Below are 21,420 nucleotides of genomic sequence, written 5' to 3' on the forward strand. Positions count from 1 at the left end.
CGTCACTTGTTCTGGGTTCTATGACATCGGCACGGGGGTCCTGCAGACATTAAGCAGAGGATGTTCCGGCCCCCCAGAAGAAATTAAGTCCCGGGGAGGGGGAGTTATGAAGGGCTAGTAGTGGCCGGGCTAGCTAGGGAAACAGTGAGGGGGGGGAGGGGGTCAGAGCTGAGTGAAGCGCAAAGCACCATGGTAGTTGTAGTAAAACCGAACAGGAAGACGGCCATGTAAACAAATGCAGAAGATGTCGGGAGCTCCCAGAGAGCCCACAAATCCCTGGCAGCAGAGGTAGGGGGGCACTTACTTACCTATTAATAGACCTACACTACATTAACAGAATATTTTTGAAAAATAATTTTTTTTGCCCAGAAAATCTCTTTAATTGTGAACACAGCTCAGAAAATCAACAAAGTCCAGGACACAATAGGGAATAGTGATAGGGAACACAAGCGTCCGGTGACAGCTACAGAGCGCCCATAGATTGTCAGCTCCGGGGGTTACAGGGCTGACCCATCGCTATGAGAACAAGGGGGGGATCAGGGGATTAGGAACCTACAAACTTCTAATATAAGCAATCACAAGAGACTCCTCGTCTCCAGGACGTTTCTTCTTCTTCTTCTCCTCACTCGACTCCTTTGGCTTTCAGTTCATCTCGGACGCGCTTCAGATAATCAGGATCCGGGTACCCAAAGCTGCAAGAGGAGGTTACAAGGGGTTAACCGACATACAAGACGGAAATCTGAGCCCCAGAATCCTAAAGTCCAGCAACTCAGCCAGACCACTAATGGCAAACACCCTGCCCCCACTCCAACCCGACAACTGGTGCCTGGCCTGGAATCAGCACCGCTCTGTGTCCTGGTAATTGGGGGGGGTTCTAAATTTATGGACAAAAGAGAACAGCAAGACCCCACGGCCCATAGAATGTGCACTACAGCCAGAGGGAAACTAATCACTGCCCATCCCCCGCTTACCCTGGTACCACAACCCCCGCTATCCCTCTCATACAAGAAATATGACTCCCATCCCCCGCTTACCCTGGTACCACAACCCCCGCTATCCCTCTCATACAAGATATCTGACTCCCATCCCCCGCTTACCCTGGTACCACAACCCCCGCTATCCCTCTCATACAAGAAATATGACTCCCATCCCCCGCTTACCCTGGTACCACAACCCCCGCTATCCCTCTCATACAAGAAATATGACTCCCATCCCCCGCTTACCCTGGTACCACAACCCCCGCTATCCCTCTCATACAAGATATCTGACTCCCATCCCCCGCTTACCCTGGTACCACAACCCCCGCTATCCCTCTCATACAAGAAATATGACTCCCATCCCCCGCTTACCCTGGTACCACAACCCCTGCGATCCCTCTCATACAAGAAATATGACTCCCATCCCCCGCTTACCCTGGTACCACAACCCCCGCTATCCCTCTCATACAAATAATATAACTCCCATCCCCCGCTTACCTTTGTGGGCCTCCGTACATGCTGGTTTTATGATGGACGTCGTTCCAGGTCACGGTGTCTTTGGCGCCTGAGGTGCGAGACTCCCCCACGGTGAAGATGAGTTTCTGATTGAAGGCTTTCCTCAGCAGCTGCAGAACTTGCCTGCCCTCCTGGTTATCCGGTAGGAACGCCGTGCGGCTCGTGCCAGAGAACGTTCTTCCAGGGTTTGGATGGTTTTTCTGATCAGGGAAGATGATAAAACACGGCAGGGTTACGTTACGTTCACACCTGTATTCGGGTTTTGGGGACACCCGAATGGAAACCTATAATGGAGTCCGCCGGGTTCCCACCCAAAGAAGACGGAAACAATGACGAGATAGAAGTTCTGGAACAGGAACCCTGAACGGAGACCAAGTAGAGGAGTAGCAATGGATGAGTATTATAGTTCTGTGACCCCGGCACTTATATTATATAGTTCTGTGACCCCGGCACTTATATTATATAGTTCTGTGACCCCGGCACTTATATTATATAGGTCTGTGTCCCCGGCACTTATATTATATAGGTCTGTGTCCCCGGCACTTATATTATAGGTCTGTGACCCCGGCACTTATATTATATAGGTCTGTGTCCCCGGCACTTATATTATAGGTCTGTGTCCCCGGCACTTATATTATATAGGTCTGTGTCCCCGGCACTTATATTATATAGGTCTGTGTCCCCGGCACTTATATTATAGGTCTGTGTCCCCGGCACTTATATTATATAGGTCTGTGTCCCCGGCACTTATATTATATAGGTCTGTGTCCCCGGCACTTATATTATAGGTCTGTGACCCCGGCACTTATATTATAGGTCTGTGACCCCGGCACTTATATTATATAGGTCTGTGTCCCCGGCACTTATATTATAGGTCTGTGTCCCCGGCACTTATATTATATAGGTCTGTGTCCCCGGCACTTATATTATATAGGTCTGTGTCCCCGGCACTTATATTATAGGTCTGTGTCCCCGGCACTTATATTATATAGGTCTGTGTCCCCGGCACTTATATTATATAGGTCTGTGACCCCGGCACTTATATTATATAGTTCTGTGACCCCGGCACTTATATTATATAGGTCTGTGTCCCCGGCACTTATATTATATAGGTCTGTGTCCCCGGCACTTATATTATATAGGTCTGTGTCCCCGGCACTCATATTATATAGGTCTGCGACCCCGGCACTTATATTATATAGGTCTGCGACCCCGGCACTTATATTATATAGGTCTGTGTCCCCGGCACTTATATTATATAGGTCTGTGTCCCCGGCACTTATATTATATAGGTCTGTGACCCCGGCACTTATATTATATAGGTCTGTGTCCCCGGCACTTATATTATATAGGTCTGTGACCCCGGCACTTATATTATATAGTTCTGTGACCCCGGCACTTATATTATATAGGTCTGTGTCCCCGGCACTTATATTATATAGGTCTGTGTCCCCGGCACTTATATTATATAGGTCTGTGTCCCCGGCACTCATATTATATAGGTCTGCGACCCCGGCACTTATATTATATAGGTCTGCGACCCCGGCACTTATATTATATAGGTCTGCGTCCCCGGCACTTATATTATATAGGTCTGCGTCCCCGGCACTTATATTATATAGGTCTGTGACCCCGGCACTTATATTATATAGGTCTGTGTCCCCGGCACTTATATTATATAGGTCTGTGTCCCCGGCACTTATATTATATAGGTCTGTGACCCCGGCACTTATATTATATAGGTCTGTGTCCCCGGCACTTATATTATATAGGTCTGTGTCCCCGGCACTTATATTATATAGGTCTGTGACCCCGGGACTTATATTATATAGGTCTGTGTCCCCGGCACTTATATTATATAGGTCTGTGTCCCCGGCACTTATATTATATAGGTCTGTGACCCCGGCACTTATATTATATAGGTCTGTGTCCCCGGCACTTATATTATATAGGTCTGTGTCCCCGGCACTTATATTATATAGGTCTGCGTCCCCGGCACTCATATTATATAGGTCTGCGTCCCCGGCACTTATATTATATAGGTCTGTGACCCCGGCACTTATATTATATAGGTCTGTGACCCCGGCACTTATATTATATAGGTCTGCGACCCCGGCACTTATATTATATAGGTCTGCGTCCCCGGCACTTATATTATATAGGTCTGTGACCCCGGCACTTATATTATATAGGTCTGCGTCCCCGGCACTTATATTATATAGGTCTGTGTCCCCGGCACTTATATTATATAGGTCTGTGTCCCCGGCACTCATATTATATAGGTCTGCGTCCCCGGCACTTATATTATAGGTCTGTGTCCCCGGCACTTATATTATATAGGTCTGTGACCCCGGGACTTATATTATATAGGTCTGTGTCCCCGGCACTTATATTATAGTTCTGTGACCCCGGCACTTATATTATATAGGTCTGTGTCCCCGGCACTCATATTATATAGGTCTGTGTCCCCGGCACTTATATTATATAGGTCTGTGACCCCGGCACTTATATTATAGTTCTGTGACCCCGGCACTTATATTATAGGTCTGTGTCCCCGGCACTTATATTATATAGGTCTGTGTCCCCGGCACTTATATTATATAGGTCTGTGACCCCGGCACTTATATTATATAGGTCTGTGTCCCCGGCACTTATATTATATAGGTCTGTGTCCCCGGCACTTATATTATATAGGTCTGTGTCCCCGGCACTTATATTATATAGGTCTGTGTCCCCGGCACTCATATTATATAGGTCTGTGACCCCGGCACTCATATTATATAGGTCTGTGTCCCCGGCACTTATATTATATAGGTCTGTGACCCCGGCACTTATATTATATAGGTCTGTGACCCCGGGACTTACCTGCTGAACCCCCCCTGGGATGCTATAGGTGATTTGTATGGTTCCACACTCAGGATATCCCGGCAGGCTCTGTCCGCACGTTGTGTGTGTCATCGTCCCGTCAGGCTGGTTCCCTATGACAACACCGTATGGCACAGCGCACACTGGGCAGACGGGCTTCACGGCCAGACATTGCTGGAGACAATCCGCACAGAATTCATGCTTACACTTTGGCAGAACTTTCTTGTTCTTCACCTGGTCCAGGCAGATGGGACACGTCTCCTCCTCTGCCCTTGTCTTTTTGTCAGGGGCCTTACTTGTGTCCATGGGCTCCTCGGTGTCTCCTCCAGAGGCCGCGGCTTCCTTGGCATCTTTTAGTTTTAAGAACTCCCGAAGCTTTCCTTCTACAAAACCCATCAGGACTGGAAAAGTGATGAGAGTGATGGCGCCCTGGTCGTGCTCCACGATGACCTCCACCCCGCCCTCCTGCAGCTTCGCACTGAACTGAGCCAGCTTTTGGGCATCGAGTTCCAGGTTCCCCTTGATGGTTTTGCGCTGAAGGTTCATGATGGTGCCGTGCAGGAGGTTGGTGAAGCTGTAGCAGGCGTGTGCTCCCAGATCAGGGGCTCCGCTCATGCCTCTGAATGTGACGCTCACCTTCTTGTCTTTGCTGGCTTCTTCCATCCTAACGTTGTACTTTTGCTGGAGCTCCTTAACCTCTCTGGACTTCAGTTTCTTCAAGATGTCCAGGTGCCTGGCATCCACTAGCACCTCACTGCTTGTGTCCTTGGAGCTGATGGATACGACTTTGCGAGGAGTCTGTGATCTGGACTCAACCTTCTGTAAAGCCTCCACTGCCAGGGACAATTCCCGTTCGGGTCCACGAAGAATTAAGCGATCTCCGTCCACTATGAGCAAGGTCTTGTGATGTTCCTTCAAGTACAGTTTGGTGTCTTCTAGTGGAGCCTTCATGCTGGATCTCGGGGCTTCCTTCTGACTCCAGTCCTTGGTTATAGCTTGGGCCTTATCAATAAACTTTTTTGTTGCTTGTTCCAATGCCGCACCTGGCCCTAGAGGTTTGAGTCTTATATAAGAAGTGCCGTTGGCCCTCCGGACTTCCATCACCTGCACGTTACATTGCTCCTCCAGCTTTCTCACTTCTTCTTTGTAAATTTCGGCAATGTATTCATATAAGGGAGTCTGAAGGTTCAGGCAGTCGTCTCCTATGTCCTCCTCCAGGGCTCGGCAGCTTTCACCGCCTTCCAGCTTCTTCTGGAGGAAATGATACAACTTTTCCAGAGCCCTGAAGCTTCCAGTGACTTCACTGCCGGCTTCAGACGGTTTAATCTTCAGGTATGGAAACCTGTGTGTGATTTCGTGTATGATCTCCCTGTGGAACAAGCCGGTGTTCAGTATGGTAGATGTCTCTGAAAATATCTGGAAAGTAATAAAAACAAAACCATAAGTGAGAGGAAAGAGATCAGCACGGCCTAGGAGGGGCTCATTACTGTAACGCTCTGTAGCCGATGGGCGAGCGGCTGACAAGACTTTGTCTCATCCTATAAAGTGTCTTCACATCTTATACGGTTGTTTTCTGATACACAGCCCCAAATCCCCTGCGCCTCTGCCTGCAGTCACCACTGGGGGGCGCACAAGTGCACTGGGGTATATACAGTCAGCTCCCAGGTCAGGTTAGATACAACTAGATGTCTTACACGGTGCTGAATCCACAGCGGTATCACCAGGGGCGCACTCACTCTCCAGAACTACCCCAATGCTCCAGACACCTTCAGTCAAGGATTCCCTCAGACTGGCAGTCCCATGTAAGGCCTCAGCCCAAATACAGGTCAACACGAGACAGAACTTTTACTTCTCCTACCTGGAATTTCCTTAAGTCTCATCTTTTTCTTGCCGCTCCTCCCCCTATATTTGACCTGTGACAGTGTGATCCGGCTATAGGTCTAAGTGTCACCTATAGAGACACTGCATGGACGGTATCACCTCCGCTCCTATTACAGATACTGCTGATGACCAGACTGGTATCATGGAGAAGGTGAGATGGTCTCCATATAGAGAGGACAATCACACGGACCTCCCAGCAGGCACAGGTTGTACTGACTGTAGCAGATCATGTGATGTTGTGCTGAGGGATTATGGGATAGCTAAGCATCCTATTACACTGTGGAGAAAGGCTTAGAATGGCTTTATTTATATAAAAGTGTGGCTGCCGGGTCTCCCGTATACACCGGAGATGAGGGCTCAGCCTTAGGGGTGACTCCGCCACTGCATTATATCACATGGAACCCGTTCTGAGCCTGCGTGAAACAATCCCTTTAAATTCCCCTAATGGCAGCTCCTAGAATGTGCTCGTGTAACTTCATATCCATGCAGGAGATTCGGAGCTTTGTATCAGAAGAGCAGCGCTCCGACCATATACAGATATAGGATGAAGCTTATCACGTAAGGTGGAGTCCAAGCCAGACAAGCACCCAAACAGGAGCAAAAAACAGGACAGTGAGGTGACGGCAATGTATGAACAGTCCCGAACAGGTCGTAGCCTCAAAAAGTTATTTTAATAGTTACCGATTTATGACACAAAAACCTGTCACTGCAATGCTAATAAAAAACAATCATGTCACTGAACAAGTGTAGGGCCCACCCCCGAACAGGCCTAAGGCCCACCCCCGAACAGGCCTAAGGCCCACCCCCGAACAGGCCTAAGGCCCACCACCCGAACAGGCCTAAGGCCCACCCCCAAACAGCCATAAGGCCCACCCCCAAGCAGACATAAGGCCCACCCCCTGAACAGTCATAAGACCTTCCCCCGAACAGGCCTAAGGCCCACCCCCGAACAGGCCTAAGGCCCACCCCCCGAACAGGCCAAAGGCCCAGCCCCCAAAAGGCATAAGGCCCACCTCTGAACAGACATAGGACCCACCCCTGCAGAACCTGTCAGCTACAGAGCGACCTACTCAAGAAACTAGTAATTGTATTACGGGATTCCATTTGTGAACCTTCTGACTCCTGCGAGGGTCGAGCTCACACCCTGTGCAGCAGAAGAATGGTGCAGGTAACGTCTGCCATATTTATAAGAGACATATTTCGGACAGACCATTTTCTGATTGATTTGCACTGACCCTGGTGTAGGAATGGCGGTGACTCCAGTGTCTTATATCTATGTATTGTACGAAGCGTCGCTGGTGAGATAGTGACGCCAACATGGCAGCAGTGCTGCATCTCTCATGAGGCGACCGCTTCAGGCGACGCTATGCCGGGGCTCCGGGGGGGATAAGCTGTCCCTGGACTGGCTTAGCGTCACCGAGCGGTGGATTGGGGCGGCCCTGTGACGCAGCGCTGCTCCAGCGGCCGCCCCTCATGCTTAGCAGAGAGCAGGTCCTCTCCCTGCCTGCTAATGCCGCCCGCTCCGCCCCCTCCTCCCGGGGGGGGGCTTTCTGACATCCGCCTCAGGCGGCACAAAGACTAGGTTCACCCCTGCATGGCAGTAGTAGGCAGAGCCTTATATTCTGCTGGATGACCCAGGAACACCTAAGAAGTAGAGCCAGAGCTCGGGACCTCACCTCCGGGAAGCTCCAATCCCCTCCAATGGCCGCGCCGCTGGGATTACTCCTCTCCAGGTCAGACTGGTGCAAGCTCAGCCTGTGGTTGGGGTCCGTCCCTCTCCACGTCCTCTGCCGCGGTCACCTGAGCAGGTAAGTGCTCGATCACGTGGCCCGACCTCTGGAGCACTCGGTCCTGAGCTGGAGAGTGAAAAGCAAGACTGTAACTCGGGATGTACAAAGACCAAGCCGGACCCCTCTAGACCCCTCCACCTGACAACCCTGTGCTACTGACAACCCTGTGCTACTGACAACCCTCATTACCGGACTGCTGCTGACAGCTTCAATGGCTGATCCCACAGATTACAAGGCGCTGCACAGTGCGGACAGTAGAGGCATGAAGGCTAAGTCTGTATACTATAGCGGTCACTCTGTATACTATAGCGGTCACTCTGTATACTATAGCGGTCACTCTGTATACTATACCGGTCACTCTGTATACTATACCGGTCACTCTGTAGGTCTGTATACTATACCGGTCACTCTGTATACTATACCGGTCACTCTGTAGGTCTGTATACTATACTGGTCACTCTGTAGGTCTGTATACTATAGCGGTCACTCTGTATACTATAGCGGTCACTCTGTATACTATAGCGGTCACTCTGTATACTATAGCGGTCACTATGTATACTATACCGGTCACTCTGTATACTATACCGGTCACTCTGTAGGTCTGTATACTATACCGGTCACTCTGTAGGTCTGTATACACCGCACCATGGGGTATTAGCCCGGCCACTAGGTGGCAGGACACTAGGAGTAGTAAGATCTGCGTACCGGGCCCAGCGAGGCCAATCCAGAACCACCAGGATTGCTGGAACCTCCTTGACCTTCTGAAGAACCCAAGGGAGAAAAAGAAGAGGAGGAAGAGGTAGAGAAGGTGAGAATGCGACAAAGGAGTTTCAATAACGTAGGCAACAACGGCTGGAGGGTCGTATACTCTGTATACTCTTCTCAACTGAGGTAGTCTGCCACCCAATTGTCCACGCCTGAAACGTGGACCAACAGAGCTGGAACATGGCGCACTGCCCCAAAAGAAGAGAGTGGGAGGCTTCTTGGAAGGCCGCATGGCTCCTGGTGGCATCTTGATGGGTCATGTGGTTCAGTCTGGGCTCTGGCACGCTTGGAGGAGAGAGGTCCAATGAGACAGAGCTAGGTAGTTGGCCCTCAGTTCCAGAACTTTAATCTGGAGGGAGGTCTCGGCATGGAACCAACCACAGGCCCTGCACCAAAGACTGCTCCCCAACTGGAAAGCCTGGCGTCAGTAAAGATTACCTGGCAGCAGAGGGGAAGACAGGACTTTCTCTATGAGATTCTAGGAGAGGAGAGCCACCAAAGAAGCTCTTGCAAACCTGAAGATGCAGCAGGTCAAGCAGCGGAGGGTGAACGTTAGACTTCTACCAGCGGGCCAAAACCACCAACTGTATAGGACGCAAGTGGAACTGGTCAAAAGGGACAGAACATGCAAGCAAAACTGAAGAGAGCACGAAAAGTTCCTCCAAAGGAGGGACACACCCAGACTGGAGACCGCTAAGTAGTAGCCGGGAAGAGCCGACCTATCGTAGAGTCCACTGCAGGAGGATCTGGCCACACTGGTCTGGAAAAGCAAAAAAAAGATGGCCTACCGGGCCACAGGGAGAATTCCTCAGGTGACATTTTCCTCAAGGAAGCAGAAAAATTCCAGAGGAGAGCGGATAGGGGGATAAAGGGAGACCCCCCAGGACTGCGCCCTGTCCAGTAAGAAGGCCTAGGAGGAGTCTGGAGGCCCAGGAAGTCTAGGAGAGGGCAGATACCGACTGGGGGCTCTGGAACACTCAATGGAGGTCCAAGAAGATGCCAGGGACAGGAATGGAAGTGCCCACTAAAAACCGGGTGCCCCCACTCGACTGGTGCAGCTCAGAGGAGCAGTAAAGAGGACAGGAGCACCTATGGAAGAGGGGCTCATCCACTGAAGAGAGGCCCCCATTACTGTAAGCCTAAGTGTAGCGTTCTGGGGGCCCTGGGGGTGGTCGGCACACATTTTCGTATTCACCTTATCCTCTGTCTCCAGGCACCGCAGGGTCACCCCTTAGGCAAGCCTCACATTGGGAAGTGGGGTCACTGCCATTCCCATACGGAGAGTGGGGACTGGATGACTAGTGAGGTGCTCCTCTAGAGTGCTGCACCCGCAGGGGGGTACAACTAGTGTGGGGGAGATGCTGAAGACCCCCCTGCACCTGAAAGAAGAGAACAAATAAAAGCAGCGTAAGCGAGTCGGGCGGTTTCTGCTTCCTGCGGACACTAGGCTAAATCTGACTGAGCCCTGTGTGTGGGGGGCCGACAGCTATTACTACTCCTCGTGTCTGCCCCCTAGTGGCGGGCTAATACCCAATGGTGCAGCGCCCCCCCAGTGATATAAGTGAGATGTTAATGTTTGCCTACAGGAGTGTACATAGACCGGCCACTAAGGGGGTGTATAGCGGACTTCCCCTTTGGGGTGTACATGGGCCAGTACTCACCCGCCTGGTCCTGGAAGTAGACGCAGTAGGCGGACGGACCGATCTCTCTCACCGCGCAGACGTCGCCTCCATCCGATTTATTCTTAGATGGAGAAATATTTCATAATCTTTAATCTTGCAGGTTTTCGGGGAGCTGCACCAGGACCGGGTACCCTCTGCCCCCCACAGTGCTCCTCTGCACATCCTTGGCTGAGCTTGTCTGTGTACAGGGGGGTCTGGGGGGGTCTCTCTGCTCCATATCTTCTGTGTGCAGGGTAGCACTGCTCTCCTCCATGTCATGTGCAGCCCCCTGTCCCCCAGTGTAAGGTGCACCCCCGGAGTAATGTGCACACCCCTGTCCCCCGGAGTAAAGTGCCCCCTGCTGTCCCCCGGTGTAATGTGCCCCCTGCTGTCCCCCCAGTGTAATGTGCCCCCTGCTGTCCCCCGGAGTAAAGTGCCCCCTGCTGTCTCCCAGTGTATTGTGCACCCCCCTGTCCCCCCGTGTAATGTTGGGGAGAGCGGTGTCCTCCGGGCTGCGGGCTCTGCTCTCCTCTCTCCATGTTCCGGTGTTTCTCCTCCCGGTGTTCGGGCGTCTGTTCCAGGTTTTTTCTTTCACTTTCACTTGGATTTTCAAGAAGTGGGCGGAGCCAACAAGGAACAGAAAGTAACAGGAGCCTCACCCGGAGACACCCGGAGACACCCGGAGATACCCCGAGGACACCCCGAGATACCCCCGAGACACCCCGAGATACCCCGAGACACCCGGAGATACCCCGAGATACCCGGAGAGCCGCACACAGGAGCCCGAATATCCGGAGCTGTGGCGGGTGAGAAGCGAAGCGTACAGGGGGGTGACAGGAAGAGCAACCGAGGACAGAACCTGCTTATCATGTGTATGTAATATACACCCTACCTGCCCCCCTATATACACCCTACCTGCCGCCCTATATACACCCTACCTGCCCCCCTATATACACCCTACCTGCCCCCCTATATACACCCTACCTGCCGCCCTATATACACCCTACCTGCCCCCTATATACACCCTGTCTATCCCCTATATACACCTACCATACCTGCCCCCCTATATACACCCTACCTGCCGCCCTATATACACCCTACCTGCCGCCCTATATACACCCTACCTGCCCCCCTATATACACCCTACCTGCCCCCCTATATACACCCTACCTGCCGCCCTATATACACCCTACCTGCCCCCCTATATACACCCTACCTGCCCCTCTATATACACCCTACCTGCCCCCCTATATACACCCTACCTGCCCCCCTATATACACCCTACCTGCCGCCCTATATACACCTTACCTGCCCCCTATATACACCCTGTCTATCCCCTATATACACCCTACCTGCCCCCCTATATACACCCTACCTGCCGCCCTATATACACCCTACCTGCCCCCTATATACACCCTGTCTATCCCCTATATACACCCTACCTGCCCCCCTATATACACCCTACCTGCCCCCCTATATACACCCTACCTGCCGCCCTATATACACCCTACCTGCCCCCCTATATACACCCTACCTGCCCCCCTATATACACCCTACCTGCCGCCCTATATACACCCTACCTGCCCCCCTATATACACCCTACCTGCCGCCCTATATACACCCTACCTGCCCCCTATATACACCCTGTCTATCCCCTATATACACCCTACCTGCCCCCTATATACACCCTACCTGCCCCCCTATATACACCCTACCTGCCCCCCTATATACACCCTACCTGCCCCCCTATATACACCCTACCTGCCCCCCTATATACACCCTACCTGCCGCCCTATATACACCTTACCTGCCCCCTATATACACCCTGTCTATCCCCTATATACACCCTACCTGCCCCCCTATATACACCCTACCTGCCGCCCTATATACACCCTACCTGCCCCCTATATACACCCTGTCTATCCCCTATATACACCCTACCTGCCCCCCTATATACACCCTACCTGCCCCCCTATATACACCCTACCTGCCCCCCTATATACACCCTACCTGCCCCCCTATATACACCCTACCTGCCCCCCTATATACACCCTGTCTATCCCCTATATACACCCTACCTGCCGCCCTATATACACCCTACCTGCCCCCCTATATACACCCTACCTGCCGCCCTATATACACCCTACCTGCCCCCCTATATACACCCTGTCTATCCCCTATATACACCCTACCTGCCCCCCTATATACACCCTACCTGCCCCCCTATATACACCCTACCTGCCCCCTATATACACCCTACCTGCCCCCCCTATATACACCCTACCTGCCCCCCCTATATACACCCTACCTGCCGCCCTATATACACCCTACCTGCCCCCCTATATACACCCTACCTGCCGCCCTATATACACCCTACCTGCCCCCTATATACACCCTGTCTATCCCCTATATACACCCTACCTGCCCCCCTATATACACCCTACCTGCCCCCCTATATACACCCTACCTGCCGCCCTATATACACCCTACCTGCCCCCCTATATACACCCTGTCTATCCCCTATATACACCCTACCTGCCCCCCTATATACACCCTACCTGCCCCCCTATATACACCCTACCTGCCCCCCTATATACACCCTGTCTATCCCCTATATACACCCTACCTGCCTCCCTATATACACCCTACCTGCCTCCCTATATACACCCTACCTGCCTCCCTATATACACCCTACCTGCCCCCCTATATACACCCTACCTGCCCCCCTATATACACCCTACCTGCCCCCCTATATACACCCTACCTGCCCCCCTATATACACCCTACCTGCCCCCCTATATACACCCTACCTGCCCCCCCTATATACACCCTACCTGCCCCCCCTATATACACCCTACCTGCCCCCCCTATATACACCCTACCTGCCCCCCCTATATACACCCTACCTGCCCCCCCTATATACACCCTACCTGCCCCCCCTATATACACCCTACCTGCCCCCCCTATATACACCCTACCTGCCCCCCCTATATACACCCTACCTGCCCCCCCTATATACACCCTACCTGCCCCCCTATATACACCCTACCTGCCCCCCTATATACACCCTACCTGCCCCCCTATATACACCCTACCTGCCCCCCTATATACACCCTACCTGCCCCCCCTATATACACCCTACCTGCCCCCCCTATATACACCCTACCTGCCCCCCTATATACACCCTACCTGCCCCCCCTATATACACCCTACCTGCCCCCCTATATACACCCTACCTGCCGCCCTATATACACCCTACCTGCCCCCCTATATACACCCTGTCTATCCCCTATATACACCCTACCTGCCCCCCTATATACACCCTACCTGCCCACCTATATACACCCTACCTGCCCCCCTATATACACCCTACCTGCCTCCCTATATACACCCTACCTGCCTCCCTATATACACCCTACCTGCCCCCCCTATATACACCCTACCTGCCCCCCCTATATACACCCTACCTGCCCCCCTATATACACCCTACCTGCCCCCCTATATACACCCTACCTGCCCCCCTATATACACCCTACCTGCCCCCCTATATACACCCTGTCTATCCCCTATATACACCCTACCTGCCTCCCTATATACACCCTACCTGCCCCCCTATATACACACTACCTGCCCCCCTATATACACACTACCTGCCCCCCTATATACACACTACCTGCCTCCCTATATACACCCTACCTGCCCCCCCTATATACACCCTACCTGCCCCCCCTATATACACCCTACCTGCCCCCCCTATATACACCCTACCTGCCCCCCTATATACACCCTACCTGCCCCCCTATATACACCCTGTCTATCCCCTATATACACCCTACCTGCCGCCCTATATACACCCTACCTGCCGCCCTATATACACCCTACCTGCCCCCCTATATACACCCTACCTGCCCCCCTATATACACCCTACCTGCCCCCCTATATACACCCTACCTGCCCCCCTATATACACCCTACCTGCCCCCTATATACACCCTACCTGCCCCCCTATATACACCCTACCTGCTCCCCTATATACACCCTGTCTATCCCCTATATACACCCTACCTGCCGCCCTATATACACCCTACCTGCCGCCCTATATACACCCTACCTGCCGCCCTATATACACCCTACCTGCCGCCCTATATACACCCTACCTGCCCCCCTATATACACCCTACCTGCCCCCCTATATACACCCTACCTGCCCCCCTATATACACCCTACCTGCCCCCCTATATACACCCTACCTGCCCCCTATATACACCCTACCTGCCCCCCTATATACACCCTACCTGCCCCCCTATATACACCCTACCTGCCCCCCTATATACACCCTACCTGCCCCCCTATATACACCCTGTCTATCCCCTATATACACCCTGTCTATCCCCTATATACACCCTACCTGCCCCCCTATATACACCCTACCTGCCCCCCTATATACACCCTACCTGCCCCCCTATATACACCCTACCTGCCCCCCTATATACACCCTACCTGCCCCCCTATATACACCCTACCTGCCCCCCTATATGCACCCTACCTGGCCCCCTATATACACCCTACCTGCCCCCCTATATACACCCTACCTGCCCCCCTATATACACCCTGTCTATCCCCTATATACACCCTACCTGCCTCCCTATATACACCCTACCTGCCCCCCTATATACACACTACCTGCCCCCCTATATACACCCTACCTGCCGCCCTATATACACCCTACCTGCCCCCCTATATACACCCTACCTGCCCCCCTATATACACCCTACCTGCCCCCCTATATACACCCTACCTGCCCCCCTATATACACCCTACCTGCCCCCCTATATACACCCTACCTGCCCCCCTATATACACCCTACCTGCCCCCTATATACACCCTACCTATCGCCCTATATACACCCTACCTGCCCCCCTATATACACCCTACCTGCCCCCCTATATACACCCTACCTGCCCCCCTATATACACCCTACCTGCCCCCCTATATACACCCTACCTGCCGCCCTATATACACCCTACCTGCCGCCCTATATACACCCTACCTGCCGCCCTATATACACCCTACCTGCCGCCCTATATACACCCTACCTGCCGCCCTATATACACCCTACCTGCCGCCCTATATACACCCTACCTGCCCCCCTATATACACCCTACCTGCCCCCCTATATACACCCTACCTGCCCCCCTATATACACCCTACCTGCCGCCCTATATACACCCTACCTGCCGCCCTATATACACCCTACCTGCCGCCCTATATACACCCTACCTGCCGCCCTATATACACCCTACCTGCCGCCCTATATACACCCTACCTGCCGCCCTATATACACCCTACCTGCCGCCCTATATACACCCTACCTGCCGCCCTATATACACCCTACCTGCCGCCCTATATACACCCTACCTGCCGCCCTATATACACCCTACCTGCCCCCCTATATACACCCTACCTGCCCCCCTATATACACCCTACCTGCCCCCCTATATACACCCTACCTGCCCCCCTATATACACCCTACCTGCCGCCCTATATACACCCTACCTGCCCCCTATATACACCCTACCTGCCCCCCTATATACACCCTACCTGCCCCCCTATATACACCCTACCTGCCCCCCTATATACACCCTACCTGCCCCCCTATATACACCCTACCTGCCCCCCTATATACACCCTACCTGCCCCCCTATATACACCCTACCTGCCCCCCTATATACACCCTACCTGCCCCCCTATATACACCCTACCTGCCCCCCTATATACACCCTACCTGCCCCCCTATATACACCCTACCTGCCCCCCTATATACACCCTGTCTATCCCCTATATACACCCTACCTGCCTCCCTATATACACCCTACCTGCCTCCCTATATACACCCTACCTGCCTCCCTATATACACCCTACCTGCCTCCCTATATACACCCTACCTGCCCCCCATATACACCCTACCTGCCGCCCATATACACCCTACCTGCCCCCCTATATACACCCTGTCTATCCCCTATATACACCCTACCTGCCCCCCTATATACACCCTACCTGCCCCCCTATATACACCCTGTCTATCCCCTATATACACCCTACCTGCCTCCCTATATACACCCTACCTGCCTCCCTATATACACCCTACCTGCCCCCCTATATACACCCTACCTGCCCCCCTATATACACCCTACCTGCCCCCCTATATACACCCTACCTGCCCCCCTATATACACCCTACCTGCCCCCCTATATACACCCTACCTGCCCCCCTATATACACCCTACCTGCCCCCCTATATACACCCTACCTGCCCCCCTATATACACCCTACCTGCCCCCCTATATACACCCTACCTGCCCCCCTATATACACCCTACCTGCCCCCCTATATACACCCTACCTGCCCCCCTATATACACCCTACCTGCCCCCCTATATACACCCTACCTGCCCCCCTATATACACCCTACCTGCCCCCCTATATACACCCTACCTGCCCCCCTATATACACCCTACCTGCCCCCCTATATACACCCTCTACCTGCCCCCCTATATACACCCTACCTGCCCCCCTATATACACCCTACCTGCCGCCCTATATACACCCTACCTGCCCCCCTATATACACCCTGTCTATCCCCTATATACACCCTACCTGCCCCCCTATATACACCCTACCTGCCCCCCTATATACACCCTACCTGCCCCCCTATATACACCTCCTACCTGCCTCCCTATATACACCCTACCTGCCTCCCTATATACACCCTACCTGCCTCCCTATATACACCCTACCTGCCCCCCTATATACACCCTACCTGCCGCCCTATATACACCCTACCTGCCCCCCTATATACACCCTGTCTATCCCCTATATACACCCTACCTGCCCCCCTGTATACACCCTACCTGCCCCCCTATATACACCCTACCTGCCGCCCTATATACACCCTACCTGCCCCCTATATACACCCTGTCTATCCCCTATATACACCCTACCTGCCCCCCTGTATACACCCTACCTATCCCCTATATACACCCTACCTGCCTCCCTATATACACCCTACCTGCCCCCTATATACACCCTACCTGCCCCCCCCTATATACACCCTACCTGCCGCCCTATATACACCCTACTTGCCCCCTATATACACCCTACCTGCCGCCCTATATACACCCTACCTGCCCCCTATATACACCCTACATGTCTGACCTGTACAAACCTCATCATCACCTCCAAACCTCTGACAGTTGCGGGCAACAAGGGGTTTACCACCAAGTATTACGTCTTGTTTACCAGAGGGGTCACATACTTATTTCTCTCTGCAGAATACATTTATACAATGGGATATCTGGATTTTATGTTTGATATTATATCTCTCACTGATAAAATGAACCGACCCCTAATATTCTAGACTGTTCATGTCTTTGTCAGGGGTGAACTTACAGAATCAGCGAGGGGTCACATACTTATCTCCTTCACTATAAGTTTCCTCTATATACCGAGATCTTGCCCCCGTATAGTCATTGTGTGGCCCTATGTCGGGCGATGCTTCACTGACACAACAGCTGTGTGAGCAGGACAAGGTCAGGACACAAGTCTATGGGCCGGAGACCGTTCAGACCTCGGTGCAGTGACTGCGCGGAGGTCGTAGAGGAGCCTTGGATGGGACTCTGTTGTTTCAGCCGTTGCCTTCATGTTGTCCTCTGCTTTGTTGGTAGGAGATGGCTCTTGTCAGGAAAGTTCTGGTCCCTGAAGACGTTTACCGCGTCCTGGTCAGCTGTGAGAGCGACATCAATGACCTCTTCATCAGGAGGTTCCAGTGCACGGCCGAGGTGACTGGACCCAGGATTGGTGCAGGTTCTGCCCCAGAGAAGGTTTATGAGAAGCGGCTCCTCCAAGGACCTCAGATCAGTGTGTGGAGGGATGACCTCACCAGACAAGACGTGGACGTGGTGGTCAATGCCGCTAATGAGTACTTGGATCATATTGGGGGGCTGGCGTATGCCCTGGTGGAGGCCGGAGGACAACAAATCAATCGGGAAAGTGAAGATTGGATCAAACAGAATGGCAGATTGTCAGTGGGAGCCATCGCTGTGACCAGTGCAGGAAGGCTGCCCAGTAGAAGGATTGTCCATGTGGTGGGGCCAAGGTGGTCTACGGGAGTGGAAGACAAATGTAAGGCTCAGCTGCAGGAGGCCATCAGGAACGTGCTGAGAAGTGTGATGCTCCAGACTGACGTGCACTCTGTGGCCATCCCAGCCGTCAGCTCCGGCATCTTTGGCTTTCCACTTGACCTCTGTGCCGATATCATAGTAAGAACAGTTCATACAGTCTGTAGCAGCGAGGACAAGGGGCGACTGAGGGAGATCCGCCTAGTCAACCATGATGACAAGACCGTGGGAGCCATGAGGGCTGCATGCGAGAAGATACTTGGCCAAAGTGATACCCTGAGTGGTGCAATGTCCTCCCCTGCACAAACCAGGCAGTGGCATCAGGAGACGTCTCCTCAGATGGTCTTGTCCGGCACCATCAATGGTCTGAACCTTCACCTTAAGATGGGGCAGATTGAGGATGAGAAGGTTTGTGTCACGTCCGCCTATGGCTGAGTTTTCACGTTGTGGGCTTGGGACAGGTAAAATACTTCATGGCTGAGGATTCTGTGACAAGACTGTATGTATGGGGGAGGGGAGCAGGAGGAGATGGAGACTGCCAGGGAGGGGTGAAGAAGAAGATGGGAACGGGCAGGGAGAGGAGCAGGAGGAGATGGGGACTGCAGGGAGGGGAGCAGGAGGAGATGGGGACTGCAGGGAGGGGAGCAGGAGGAGATGGGGACTGCCAGGGAGGGGAGCAGGAGGAGATGGGGACTGCAGGGAGGGGAGCAGGAGGAGATGGGGACTGCAGGGAGGGGAGCAGGAGGAGATGGGGACTGCAGGGGGGAGCAGGAGGAGATGGGGACTGGCAGGGAGGGGAGCAGGAGGAGATGGGGACTGCAGGGGGGAGCAGGAGGAGATGGGGACTGGCAGGGAGGGGCGAAGAAGAAGATGGGAACGGGCATGGAGAGGAGCAGGAGGAGATGGGGACTGCAGGGAGGGGAGCAGGAGGAGATGGGGACTGCAGGGAGGGGAGCAGGAGGAGATGGGGACTGCAGAGAGGGGAGCAGGAGGAGATGGGGACTGCCAGGGAGGGGCGAAGAAGAAGATGGGAACGGGCATGGAGAGGAGCAGGAGGAGATGGGGACTGCAGGGAGGGGAGCAGGAGGAGATGGGGACTGCAGGGAGGGGAGCAGGAGGAGATGGGGACTGCAGGGGGGAGCAGGAGGAGATGGGGACTGCCAGGGAGGGGCGAAGAAGAAGATGGGAACGGGCATGGAGAGGAGCAGGAGGAGATGGGGACTGCAGGGAGGGGAGCAGGAGGAGATGGGGACTGCAGGGAGGGGAGCAGGAGGAGATGGGGACTGCAGGGAGGGGAGCAGGAGGAGATGGGGACTGCCAGGGAGGGGAGCAGGAGGAGATGGGGACTGCCAGGGAGGGGCGAAGAAGAAGATGGGGACGGGCATGGAGAGGAGCAGGAGGAGATGGGGACTGCAGGGGGGAGCAGGAGGAGATGGGGACTGCAGGGAGGGGAGCAGGAGGAGATGGGGACTGCAGGGAGGGGAGCAGGAGGAGATGGGGACTGCAGGGAGGGGAGCAGGAGGAGATGGGGACTGCAGGGAGGGGAGCAGGAGGAGATGTGGACTGCCAGGGAGGGGCGAAGAAGATGGGGAAGGGCAGGGAGAGGAGCAGGAGGAGATGGGGACTGCAGGGAGGGGAGCAGGAGGAGATGGGGACTGCAGGGAGGGGAGCAGGAGGAGATGGGGACTGCAGGGAGGGGAGCAGGAGGAGATGGGGACTGGTAGGGAGGGGCGAAGAAGATGGGGAAGGGCAGGGAGAGGAGCAGGAGGAGATGGGGACTGCAGGGAGGGGAGCAGGAGGAGATGGGGACTGCAGGGAGGGGAGCAGGAGGAGATGGGGACTGGTAGGGAGGGGCGAAGAAGATGGGGAAGGGCAGGGAGAGGAGCAGGAGGAGATGGGGACTGCAGGGAGGGGATCAGGAGGAGATGGGGACTGCAGGGAGGGGATCAGGAGGAGATGGGGACTGCAGGGGGGAGCAGGAGGAGATGTGGACTGCCAGGGAGGGGCGAAGAAGAAGATGGGGACGGGCATGGAGAGGAGCAGGAGGAGATGGGGACTGCCAGGGAGGGGCGAAGAAGAAGATGGGAACGGGCATGGAGAGGAGCAGGAGATGGGGACTGGTAGGGAGGGGCGAAGAAGATGGGGAAGGGCAGGGAGAGGAGCAGGAGGAGATGGGGACTGCCAGGGAGGGGCGAAGAAGAAGATGGGAACGGGCATGGAGAGGAGCAGGAGGAGATGGGGACTGGTAGGGAGGGGCGAAGAAGAAAATGGGAACGGGCAGGGAGGGGAGCAGGAGGAGATGGGGATGGGCAGCGAGGACTGCAGGAGGAGATGGGGACTGGCAGGGAGGGGCGAAGAAGATGGGGAAGGGCAGGGAGAGGAGCAGGAGGAGATGGGGACTGCCAGGGAGGGGCGAAGAAGAAGATGGGAACGGGCAGGGAGAGGAGCAGGAGGAGATGGGGACTGCAGGGAGGGGAGCAGGAGGAGATGGGGACTGCAGGGAGAAGGGGAGCAGGAGGAGATGGGGACTGGCAGGGAGGGGAGCAGGAGGAGATGGGGACTGGCAGGGAGGGGAGCAGGAGGAGATGGGGACTGGCAGGGAGGGGAGCAGGAGGAGATGGGACTGGCAGGGAGGGGAGCAGGAGGAGATGGGGACTGGCAGGGAGGGAGCAGGAGGAGATGGGGACTGGCAGGGAGGGGAGCAGGAGGAGATGGGGACTGGCAGGGAGGGGAGCAGGAGGAGATTGGGGACTGGCAGGGAGGGGAGCAGGAGGAGATGGGGACTGGCAGGA

The 21,420-nt window shown here is 54.0% G+C and overlaps 2 protein-coding genes across 2 annotated transcripts; one reads left to right on the forward strand and one right to left on the reverse strand.

Moving 5' to 3' along the window:
• Positions 1 to 381: 381 nt before the first annotated feature.
• On the reverse strand, positions 382 to 10,729 carry DTX3L (deltex E3 ubiquitin ligase 3L). The gene is given in 7 exon segments (XM_075285492.1): positions 382 to 692; positions 1,476 to 1,693; positions 4,359 to 5,774; positions 7,916 to 8,000; positions 8,002 to 8,095; positions 10,456 to 10,537; positions 10,622 to 10,729. Coding segments are annotated over 7 exon segments (2,073 nt in total). The 3' UTR covers positions 382 to 622.
• Positions 10,730 to 11,108: 379 nt separating this feature from the next.
• On the forward strand, positions 11,109 to 19,063 carry PARP9 (poly(ADP-ribose) polymerase family member 9). The gene is made up of 2 exons (XM_075285493.1): positions 11,109 to 11,261; positions 18,176 to 19,063. Exon 2 carries the CDS (start codon positions 18,179 to 18,181, stop codon positions 19,061 to 19,063), a length of 885 nt encoding a protein of 294 aa, XP_075141594.1. The 5' UTR covers positions 11,109 to 11,261; positions 18,176 to 18,178.
• The last annotated feature ends 2,357 nt before the right edge of the window (positions 19,064 to 21,420 follow it).

The sequence above is a fragment of the Leptodactylus fuscus genome, chromosome 8, assembly GCF_031893055.1.
Source record: "Leptodactylus fuscus isolate aLepFus1 chromosome 8, aLepFus1.hap2, whole genome shotgun sequence".
NCBI classification, from domain to species: domain Eukaryota; kingdom Metazoa; phylum Chordata; class Amphibia; order Anura; family Leptodactylidae; genus Leptodactylus; species Leptodactylus fuscus.

Bases quoted from the DNA above. Each gene is read 5' to 3' on its own strand.
- PARP9 (XM_075285493.1), top strand. From the start codon at position 18,179: ATGGCTCTTGTCAGGAAAGTTCTGGTCCCTGAAGACGTTTACCGCGTC.